This window comes from Candoia aspera, chromosome 1 (assembly GCF_035149785.1).
Source record: "Candoia aspera isolate rCanAsp1 chromosome 1, rCanAsp1.hap2, whole genome shotgun sequence".
In the NCBI taxonomy this organism is placed as follows: Eukaryota; Metazoa; Chordata; class Lepidosauria; order Squamata; family Boidae; genus Candoia; species Candoia aspera.
Genome location: NC_086153.1, coordinates 340,966,126 through 340,978,194, shown reverse-complemented (window position 1 = coordinate 340,978,194; position 12,069 = coordinate 340,966,126). Strand labels below are relative to the sequence as shown.

At 48.5% G+C, this 12,069-nt stretch overlaps 1 protein-coding gene across 2 annotated transcripts in view; it reads right to left on the bottom strand.

Moving 5' to 3' along the window:
- Positions 1 to 9,150, bottom strand: part of PIAS4 (protein inhibitor of activated STAT 4) — a 33,480-nt gene extending 24,330 nt beyond the window's left edge. Inside the window, exon 1 of one of the 2 annotated variants that reach the window (XM_063290956.1) lies at positions 9,085 to 9,150. In XM_063290956.1, coding sequence (XP_063147026.1) covers positions 9,085 to 9,111 — 27 coding nt within the window. In that variant the 5' untranslated portion in view covers positions 9,112 to 9,150. Of the gene's footprint in view, positions 1 to 9,080 lie in introns of both variants that reach the window. The other variant, XM_063290957.1, reaches the window with a different exon arrangement.
- Between the last annotated feature and the right edge of the window lie 2,919 nt (positions 9,151 to 12,069).

Genomic DNA, 12,069 nt, shown 5'->3' with positions numbered 1-12,069 from the left:
AAAACATCCTGGACAGACGTCAGAAAAATGTCCCAACTGGAAGAGCCGTTCCCCAAGGGAAGAGACAGCCTTCGGAGATGGTGGACTTTTTTCGCTGGAGAGATCTAAACAGAGGCTAGAAATGCTCTAGGAGTGGATTCTTACACTGGGCAGGGGTTTGGACTGGACAATTTTTAAGGTGCTCCCCAACTATTACATTCTACAATTAAAATTTGCTGGCATTTCATGACAGCCAAATTTAGTTGACTAATACAACCGCCTCGCTAGAGTCACCTCTGAAAGAAATTGGGTTATACAGTTATGCTGAGATAACAATACGTTCGTAAAGGCTGCTTGGTAGAATCACTGTCCATCTACAGTTCCCCATGATACCCTATCAGGAAACCCCAGTGGAAAGCCACCAATAAAAAAATTAAGTCAGATTTCTCATTCAAATGAAACACCCAATTTAATAAATGATCATGATATAATCATCCAATGGAATGGAAGATCGCTGGGAGTCAGGAGGCATATAAACTTATTATTACTATTACTATTATTATTCTGTATGTGTTCCATTTCTGAGGTCAAGCACTCTAGGTCATAAATCCATCTTCATGTGTTATGGCTTCCAGCTAACACTGGGACTGGCAAGTATTCTAGAAATGAATACCCAGTAAATGTCATCTTTATAAAACAATGGTCACCTGGCACTCACACAGGTAATGTTTTGATGCTCACACGCCACCCGCCTGCAGCTCCTTAAAGAAATGATGTTTTTTTCTGAGATGGCACAGTTGCCTTCCAGCTACCGTAGAGGACACATTTGGTTTAGGTTGCAGCCAAGTGTCACACTCATGCCCCTGAACACTCTGAAACATCTTTCCGCCACTGAATCCAAACCACGACACAGCTCTAATATTTAATTCATGAGCAAGGCAACTGCCATTCTTCCATCTCAAATCTACTGTCCTCATTTTCACAAGTTTCTGGCTCGCAGAGAATATTCTCTTTGCTTCCTCCACATCTTAACGTGACTTTGGAAATGTAAGAGGGGCTCCAATGGACCAGAATAACCTGGAAACATTGACCCTAGCACTGTCTTCCTTAAAAAACTAGGTAATCCACTGGATTCCTCATCAGAGGGCTCCTCAGAAAGGCCTAAAGAAAAGCAGAGCAATCCTGCTCAGGGATGAGAGAGGATTCAAGAAGGATGAGAGACCTTCGTCTCCAGAAGGGCCACAAGCGTCTAATTTTGCCCCCGCGTTCACCAGCCATGAAAATCTGTGCTGTAGCATTCAGCAGCTCTCGTGTCCCCCCGACGCGATGATTTTCGATCAGAAGATTTAGCCTTCCTTACAGGCAGCTGGGACAGGACACTGTAATTGCCCAAGCTTAGCTCCAGACATGAATTTGGCGGTCACCTGAATCTAGAGAGGTGAGAGCATGGAACTGGATGGGAATGGAGAAGGGATGAGAGAAGAAAAGACAGAATTGCCGAGTGGGAGGAGTGCTGATCGTTGCTGGCCAAAGTCAAAACTTGGCTGTACCGTACCAGTTTCCTGGGCAACTACAGCTTTTAAAAACAGCCCTGGAAGCCAACATTGCTGTGGCTCATTTCCCCCTCCCGCTATTCAAAAAATCTCCAAGAGCAGCTGAAGCCTTAGCTAAATAAATAAATAAGGTATTGCTGGACCACAGCAAAGGATTCTGCTCCAGAATCGACTCTGTTCTGCAGTAACCAATTCTGAATAGGGCACAATGCCAAAAGCCTCGTTCTGGATTGCTCATCACCATCTGGGATTCAGCAGAACTCTGCCTCTGAACATGGAGGTTCCACTAACCCACTGCCTCTCCCTCCACCCTCTCTTTTAGAGCATCTTGTGACAGGCTTTCCTTACCAGTAGAGATCCCAAGAGGGAAATATTTGGAGGCAGCTTCAAAACTGATAAAACCTTTCCTTTCCACTCTCAAAACGCGAAGCATCTTTCCAACCATCATTCTGCTCTGCACTGCCTTCCTAGTCCAAAGCAACTACTAGAGCATCCAGTTTGGAGGAATGTAAAAACTGCTTTACTGCAGGTCAGATGATTTACCTATTTTTAGCGGAAACCCCGAGATACAGATATAGATGTATAGATATATCATCAACATGTAAGCCCTGCCAGTCGTCAGATACCCTGCCGGTATACTGAGTTGGCCAAAGGAGGACACGGAGGCTGCTGATGTGAAGACCTGGAAGCTCCTCACAATGTACGGAGGCTTCCACCCCAAGTCCAGCACCCAGAGACTACACCAGCCAGAAAGAGGGCGGGCGGGGTCTGGTGAGTGTCCAAGCCGCTGTCCTGGATGAGACCCAGAGCATCCAGGAGCGCATCAGTAAGATGGCCCCTAAAGATGACTGCTGAGAGAATGCCTGAGGCAGCAGCAGACTTGGAAGGAAGATCAAGCGGAGGAAGTGCCATGGCAAGACAGGACCCTGCATGGGATGTACCATCGACAGATAGCTGAGGTGGCTGACACTGGGAAATCCTACCAGTGGCTGGAAAGGGCTGGACTAAACAACAGCACTGAGGCACTGATCATAGCAGCACAAGAACGGGCACTAAGCACCAGGTCCACAGAAATGGGGGTCTACCACACTAGACAGGACCAGAGGTGCAGGCTGTGCAGAGAGGCCTCAGAGACAATGCAACACACAGTGGCAGGGCGTAAGATGCAGCCAGGAACAGCAGACGCTGAACGGCACAACCAAGTGGCTGGCATTGTGTACAGGAACATCTGCACAGTGTATGGGCTGCACCCTCCCAAGTCCAGATGGGAGACTCCACAGAAGGTCGTGGAGAATCACAGGGCTGAGATCCTGTGGGACTTCCAGATCCAGACAGACAGGCAGGTCCTGGCCAATCAACTGGACATTGTGGTGGTAGACAAGGACCAGAAGACGGTGGTGGTGATTGATGTGGCGGAGCCAAGAGACAGCAGCTTCAGGAAGGAGGAGTTGAGAAGCTGGAGAGGTCCCAGGGCCTGGAGGAGGAACTGGAGCGGATGTGGAAAGGGAAGGCCAAAGGGGTCCCGGTGGTGGGAGGGGCACTTGGGGCTGTGACCCCCAAGCGGGGAGAGGGGCTCCAACAGATCCCAGGAACAACATCAGAGCTCTCTGTCCAGAAGAGTGCAGTGCCAGGAATGGCTGAGATCCTGCGCAGAACGCTCAAACTCCCAGGCTTCTGGTGGAGGACCCGAGGAAGACACATACTACCCATAGGGGTGAGAAGGGAATTTATTTATATTTATCCCAAAGATTCTTACACCTAGAAATGGCAGAGATTAAATCTAGAACTTTTTAGACACACAGCAGTGCTATATTCAAAAACTATGGTCCTACTCCTTATTTATGTAATTTGTTTAAATGATTCATAGAGCTGCCCATCTCACAGAACTGCCTCTGGACAGCGTACAAAGATTAAAACCCCCATAACAGTATATAACCCATGACCCCACCAGTTGAAACAAGAAGCACCAAAACAAAATTTGCATCATCAACAGAGCTTGCTCCATCTCCTGGCCCAAATGCCTGGGAGAACAGACAGGTGTCCAACGTCTTGCAAAAGGCTAACAGGATCAGGGCCGTCCAGATCTCTGGGAGATGCTGTTCCACAGGGCGGGTGCAGTCACAGAGAAGGCACGACTCCGGGGCCCAACACGTGGCTTTGTTTGATGGAAGGGACCCAAAGCATGCCCTCCCTGCTCGACTGGGTGGGGTGGGGTGGGCAGAAACTGTGAGAGACAAGCAAACAGCCTGGCCCTATGCCATGAAGAGCTTTATGGGTGATGACCAGCACCTTAAATTGCACACGGAAATCCACTGTGAGCCCATGCAGCCCATGGAGCAATGGTGTTACATGACCGTAACAAGAGCGCCAAAACTGGACCAGCTGCAGTTCCCGAGTAGCACCATTTAGAGCAGTGTTTCTCAACCTCGGCAACTTTAAGATGAGTGGACTTCAACTCCCAGAATTCCCCAGCCAGCCTTGCTGGCTGGGGAATTCTGGGAGTTGAAGTCCACCCATCTTAAAGTTGCCGAGGTTGAGAAACACTGACATAGAGGGTGTTACAGCTATCCAAACGGAGGTGACTCAGGCATGAGTCATTGTAAGCAAGGCCTCACCATCCGGGAATGGGCACAGTCGGCGCAGAAGACGAACCTATGCAAAGGCCCCCCCTGCCAATGCCATCACCTGCTGTTCAAGCAGCATCTGAGAGTCCAGTCTGACTGGGGAAGTGCACCCCCAGGCAGAGTTAAAGATGGAAAACTCCAGAGCTGCGGTGGGGGGCAGGGGCTTAAAACCCACAGCCACTCAGTCTTGCCAGGGTTGAGCCAAAGCCTGGTTGTGGCTGAAAAATTAATCAGGAACACAGAAAGTGGCCTTGGTAGGAGTAGAGCTACCTAACTCAACAGTCCATGTTCTGACTTGCAGCAATTGTGAAGTTTCTGACAAAGCTCTTTCCCAGCTCTACCTAGAAATGCCTGGGATTAAAGATGGGAGATTCTGAGTGCCCAGAAAGCCACTAATGGTTTTGCATCACAGCTACTTCAGATCTTTTTATTATTATTATTATTGAAGACTTTCTCAAGAACAGCAAAGGGGATAGCCTTCCCCATCTCTGTCAACTGACCCTCCAGAGCAGCCTTTCTCAACCTTCTGACCCTGGAGGAACCCTTGAAATATTTTTCAGGCCTTGGGGAACCCTTGCCCATTCAGGCTCAAATATAGGCCAGAGGTTACAAAATTATTATATTCGTTTCATGGGTAAGCCTATACATATGCACTAACAGTGTTCTTAAACTATTTTTAGTTTAAGAATGAAACATATCTCTTTAATATGAAGTTGCCCGCATTAGAAATAATTTTTTAAGTAAATCGTGATCTCCCAGGGACCCCGTAGTGACCTCTTACGGAACCCTGGCTGAGAAACCCTGCTCTACAGCCATATTTCTGAAGTAGGAGAGTAGCAAGTAAGGCAAAAACTGAAATTACCATCTACCCCCAGTCCTCCATTTTCCTTTATCTTTGGCCATTCAACACTGTTTGTGGCCCAGCCAATCCGATGCAGTCCACCAACTATGTGCCCGGTCCTCAGCAGCCCCTTATTTTGGAGTCTGTGTCTGGCAGAGCCCCCGGCTCTAACCAAAAAATCCAGCTTCACCACCACCGGCAGCCCCTAAAATAGTGCGCGAGAAGACCGTCAACCCTTTCTGTCTCCCTCAGGGCAGGCTACAGAAGCTAAACCCTTGGTGCTACCTTCTAAAAATGTGGAGTTGCTACCTTGAAACTCAAAGCACAGGTGAGAGAAATGTTCTGTATTCTCGGAGAACACTCAGACAGACAACATAATGTGGAAAGCCACAACTCACCCTTCATCCAGAAAGAGAGTTAAGCCTGGGACAGCCCAGCACGAGATTTCCAATTCAGACTTCATTTTTGTCACTACCCTTGCAAACAATCACTCTCTCAGCATGAACAGGGAAGGGAAAGAAGGTGATGAGTCCTTCTATATACAGATAAAAGTATGTGAGGCTGTTTTTCTTTTACAAATCCCCTCGAATCTGTGCTCCCAGGATACAGTCTAGCGTGCAAGAGCCATTGAAAACAACACTCCGGCTAAACCTTAAGAACGGCAAATGTATAACTATTTATCCTTGGTCAATATACGTAAGCGTGATTAGACAGAGGGAGAAATTTGTTGAGAAATAAGAACAGAATAACCCGCGACATCACAGCACAGAATTTAACCATAAGCAAGACAATTGCTGGTGATTGGAGACGCTTCCTACCTTTGCTGAGCTAATCTTTCTTTTGTGATGGGGTGGAAAACTTCGGTTTCCACTGAAGAAAGTTATTTATAACAAGTCTTTTTTCTTTTAACTTCACAAGATTAGAAGAACACAGAGGTATTACGGGAAGGAAGACGAATCTCTACATCAGTGTTCCTCAACCTTGGCAACCTTAAGATGTGTGGGCTTCAACTCCCAGAATTCCCCAGCCAGCCAGTCCACATATCTTGAAGTTGCCAAGACTGAGCAACACTGCTCTACAGCACCCAAACACGGTGCTTAATTGGCATGCCGTTTTTGGATGGCGACTTCAACCCTCTGCGGGACCTGAAGAGTATCAGGGGGAGATTCAGCTGCCATACCCTCGTCCAGCTCTGTCCGAAGGAAGGAATCACTGGGAGACCAGCCAAGGGAGTCCAGATTATGATTCCCGACTCTCAGAAATGCTTCCGGGTTCCTGCCCAGAAGGCATCGGCTTGCTCTGTTGCAGCCATGGCTCTAAACATTCCCTTCTGAAACACCTTCGTTGAAATTGCAAGAGCCAGAAAGCAGCTTCAGCCTTTCAGCGTGGAGAATCAAAAAACAGTGGCTTCCTTTATGGAAGAAGGAAGATCAGCTGTATAATATTACGTGAAGCTTTTTATGGCCTGCAAAGAGGAAAGCGCAGACATCAACACTAAGCATTTTTCTTTCGAAACCGACATCGATATTATCAAATAGCTTCCTTGAAAACCTCGCTTGAATAAGAGACTCACAGGCTTGTTGTTCCGTAACTTCAGTGTCTATGAAGTAACCGATTTAAGAAATAGGTAGAAAACCGCATCCCAAAGAAATAGTTTCACCAGCTGGTGAACAACACCAGCACCTTTTCACAGAAACAGGGAGAGGGAAACTGACCAAGGTGAAAAGCATTCTGCTGCTTTTCTCTTGGGAAGCGCATAAGTACACATACCAAGAGTCTCACACACCTCTCTCTGTTTCCCCAGGAATAAGTCCTATGGAATGCAATGCTACTTACTTCTGAGTAGTATATGTCAGGGTGTACTGTCAGTCTCCCAGTTAACCTTCCCTGTTATTCTCCACCCTGTGTTAATCTACCTCTCCTCTTCTTTGATTCATTGTCACTCAGCCCATAAGAAAGAGACTTACTGGGAAGAGAGAGAAGGAAAAAAGAGGGTGAACGTGGGTGGAAGACAGAATCTGCTCTAATTTTCTTAGGTTTGCTAATGTTTAGATCACTCTCCATTCAGAGGCTGATTTTGCTATGATGCCCAATGTTCATAAAGGCTTTCAGGACATCCCGAAGAATTCAAAGCACTGCACTGCAATCCTTATAATGGTAAAATATAAGCCAGTTTTACTTTCCCTATATTAACCTGCACACGTGGGGAGAAGCAAATCCAGATCGCAATCCTAATCATACTATAGAACAAGTCCCACTCAACAAGATTAGACTCACATTCCAGGAAATACACACAGGATTGAACTGTAGGGCTGCTTAATAAATGTGTAACACACAACCCTCAGGATTTCATGAAGTACCTCTCAGTCTGTATTTTCGGCCTCTTTCTGAACAGATTCAAAGGCAGCCTTTCCAACAATTTCAAACCACCTTTAACTGACTTTAAAACCACTAAGCTGCTTGTTTCTAAATATTCTACCTCCCATGCTTTTAAAACCTTGTTTATCATCAATATTACCAGTGACATTGATCAGAGTTGTGATGTCTGGATCCTCTCACTTTCCTCTAGCTCTAGTTGAACCTTTATGCCCTCTAACTGGGGGTGGGGGGGTGGGGAGAGAAGACCACCCAAGCTATTGTGTGACTGATAGAGATGCATTTTCACTGTGAGCTGCTTTGAGCCAAACAAATATGCTGCTGCAGCAGCTAGCAGCTTATGAGTTAGGTTCATAAGACAAGGAACATATCATAAAGTTTGAAATCATTCGTATCTTTTATTATAATTTAATCTCACTTAATATAGGCGCAAGCAATTCCATGGAAATGAATATACACAAAAGCAAGAATAAAATAAAACCAATTAAACAAAATAGGCATACACAGAAATACTGTCTGAAGCACTATGAATAATGAAACACTGTTCTCACCTCCAGTCCTCCTGAGAAGATTTAGCCCTCAGTATATGGACAGGAAGCTGAGCCTCTATATTTTATTTTATGTATTACAGAGACACAATTACTCCACCCAGATGTACCCTGATGACAGCAGAATTCTGCTAAATTAATAAGCAAGAGCAGATGTGTGCTAAATTAACTATTCAGTTAATATGGGCAAAGGCATCTCTACCACCCACTTTTCCCAGGAACATTTTCAAATAGGTCACTTTGGGGCACACCGAACAGGAAAAATTGGGGAATGACAGCGGCTTCCCAGAGACACCGCAAAGTCACTCCACTCCACTAGCTTTTGCAGGTGTTAATTCATCAGCAAAGCCTCCAGCGGCAGTAAAAAGCATCCTTTAAATACCAGGGATTGGACACGGCAGGTGCTTTTGCAGAGAGGCTCCGGGTACGCGTTTTAATACCAAAGCTGTCCGCTCTTCATCCTCATCCCGACCATTAGGGGTAAGTAAGTGAAGGACCACAGGCTGGCCGGGCACTACTTCTCTCTTCTGCCTTTGTGAGCAACGCCGCTGGGACTCCACACAAACACACAAACACACAGGCGCAGATGCACATCAGAGCCGGCCGAGTCATCCCAAAGCCCGGGCCGGGGAAACACCTGCTTCACCCTTGAGGAGGCCCGGGCGGGAGGCTGTGCCCCCTGACGCGCGTGCCGGGGCCACAGCCCCTGGACTGGCCCGCCAGCATGGCCCGGGGGGCAGTCCCCGCTCGACGCCCGGGCTTCCCGGGCGCCCGAGCACCCTCTGGGGGGCCGCGTGTCGCCAAGGCCGCCAGGCCCCGCCGGCGCGGCAAGGCTCCTGCCGGGGGTCCGTGCCCGGAGCAGCCGGGCGCCGGGACGGCAGGGAGGCCACGGGGAGAGCCACGGGGGGCCGGGAGGGAGAGGGGGGCGGCGGAGGGTCCGGGCGGCTCCGGAGGGGCCTTCCCTCCCTCGGGGTCAGGGGGCGGAGCCTCCAGGGACCCGGGGAGGGCCCCTCCCCTTTGGCCACGCCCCCGACCCTCCCCTCGGGGGGCTCTCAGAGGAAGACGCGGCGAGCCTCCCCCATCCCCGGGGGCGAAGGAAGGGCGCCCTCTCAGCCCCCTCCCCGCCCTCCGCTCCGTCCCCTCCGTCTCTTTCACTCACTCACTTTCGCCTCCACCAGCTCCGCCGCCATCTTGGCTTCCAGCGTCCAACGCGCCGGGGACAGGTGGAGGGAGGGGGGAAGAGAGGAGAAGAGCCGCCACGATCACGTGACGCGGGCGGCCGCCGCCAGCCAATCCCGAAGAGCGCCAGCCCTGAGCGCGTGCGCACAGCGACGGCGGCGCGGCCGGCGCTTAGCCCTGCTAGCAACGGCTGCAGGCGCATGCGCATGGCTGTGGCGGCGCCTTACCCGTCCGGACCTTGCCCGCTTCCCTCCCCCGCCGGAGCTGGAAGGAACGCGCATGCGCCTAGGGAAGGCGGGGGAGTCGCAGCCGGCGGTCGTCCCCTGAGGAAAGGAGAGGCATGCGCACGGACACGGCGGCGGGTCGCTCCGAGGGAGCGCGACGCATGCGCGTGGAGGCTGGCATCAACCCGCCAGGATCCGGCTCTCTCCCTCTCTCCGGATTCGTTGGCCTCTGTGGCCGCGCCCACAAGCCTCCTGTCTTCTGTCCCCCTCCCATCGAGCTCTTAAAGGGCCATCCATCCTAATCGGGGAAGGGAGGGATTGCTGTGGTGGGCTTGTTTATAATGTGCTGATATCCCCTGAAGCGCTTGCATTTGCTTCAGTTTGGCAGGGAGCGATGGAGAGTGGAAAGACCTCGGTGCAGGAAGCCCTCCATAACTGGGCAAAGCGGACTTGGGCTGCAAAAATGCAGAGGTTCACTAGGGGGCAACGAAAAGAGATAAAATCAACTCTGTGCTGCCATCTAGGGGCCATCCCAGGTTTTGCAGCCCAGATCTGGCAGCTGCAGCAAAGAGCTGTCCAGCCACCACTGGGGTCCTAGACTCCTAAGAGTTGGAAGCAGTCTCTTAGGTCATCTAGTCCAGCTCCCCGCTCAGGGCAAGATCTGCTAAAGCATCCAGCCTTTCTCCTTGAAGACTTCCAGTGAAGGAGATAAGCTCACTTCCTGTGGCAGCCTCCTCACCAGCTGACAGCTCATGCAGACTGGAAGTTCCTCCTACCTTGTAGCTTTAACCCATTGCTTCTGTTTAAATGTTCTTCAGTAGACCATTAAATGGTGGATAACAATGTGCTGATGGTTGTGAAAGTATAACATGAATTTATCGAGAACGAAGCTTGCCAGGCTATTTTTTTGATTAGATAACTTTTTTTAGTAGACTGTAGGAATGTCATAGATGTAATATATCTTGAGTTCAGCAAAGCATTTGGTAAACACGTGACATGCTGATTAGCAATTTAATCAAGTATAAGCTGGACAAATAGTGGATGTATAACTGGTTTTAAAAGTGCCTATTAACAGTTCCTCGTTGAACCGGCATGAAGTTTTGAATGGGGTGCCAAAATGGGTTCGGTCTTGCCATGGGTCACAAGATGAAGAAAATGTTTACCTAGTTTACAAATGTCGCAAAATTAAATGCGGTGGCTAATACTTAGAAGACAAAAATAAAATGCAAATAATTGTGATAGGATAGTAAAGTGGGCTGAAAATAATAAAAGAAAATTTAGAAAGATAAATATAATATTCTTTCCCTAGGAAACAAAACTCATGTCAGATGTAGAATCAGGAATTAATTTGGTGAAAGCAATGGGCTGGAAACCAGGCGGTTGAGAGTTCTAGTCCTGCTTTGGGCATGAAAACCGGCTGGGTGACTTTGGCCAGTCACTCTCTGTCAGCCCAACTCACCTAACAGGATTGTTGTTGTGGGGAAAATAGGAGGAGGAAGGAGTATTAGGTATGTTCGCTGCCTTATTTATAAAAATAATAAAGGCGGGATAGAAAATAAATAAATAAACATCTAGCTTTACAGCAGTATTTGTAAAAAATATTATTGGAAGAAGTAATGCAGTAGAGTTGCAAAAAAGGTAAAACACAATTTTAGACAACACGAACAGAAGTACCATTTTTTAAAATCACAAGAAGTAATATTTCTGCTTCATTTCTCTCAGCCCTCTAGGCAAAAGATTGAAAGAACAGATTTCCAAGATCACTAAAATCTGATAATTAGATTTATTGTGAGAAAACTAATTAAGACAAAAATAAATGCACGGTATAATATCTCTATAGTGAGTTGGTTTGGCCCAGTGGTTAAAGGCACCAGGATAGAAACCGGGGAGACCCTGAGTTCTGGTCCTGCCTTGGGCACGAAACCAGCTGGGTGACTTTGGGCCAGTCCCTCCCTCTCAGCCCCAGAAGGAAGCAGGCCAGGGCAAGTCACTTCCGAAAAGGTTTCAAGAAAACTGCAGGGCTGGTCCAGGCAGTCCCAAGGAGTCAAGATAGGAGGAGGAGGAGGAGGGAGGGGAGGAAGAGGAGGAAGAGGAGAAGGAGAAGTCTATAGCTAGGCTGACCATACATCCTGTTTTGAATGGGACAGTCCTGTTTTTTTTAACATTTCCAGACCATCCCGTCGTTTTAATATAAATGTCCATTTTGTCCCATTTTCTTAAAAACCTTACTTAAACATTTGAAAGTTCCTGTGAACCTGTCAGAAGGCAGTCTGACTTTGAGTGGAAGGAGGGGGAGCTCAGCAGAAACAGCGGGAAAAAAGCCGCAGAGCTCAACCCGGCGGGAAACCTAAAAAGAAAAAAACGGGATCGGCTGATAAGTGGTGATCAAAGGGCAAACCGATTGGCTCCTGCCTTGAAAGGGTGGAAAGAAAAGAATGTAAAAGCACGGCCAGAGGAGGAATGGCTTGTCAGGGACAACCGTTCACTAGACTCTTCAGCCCAGCCTTGCCACTCGCAAACAAAGGAATCCGAAGATTCCCAGCCTGAGAAAACCAGAGAAGTTCCTGCTTGCCGATCCAGCCCCTTGCCCAGCCCTGCCCCATTTTGCCATCCCAGTGTCCCATTTTGTCTCAAGGAAATATGGTCAGCCTATCTATAGCAGCAATGAGGACTGAAGACGACATCCATGGGACAATTCTCCTGAGCTTCAGTTGTTATGATTTATTAGGAAAAAGGCTGGATGGA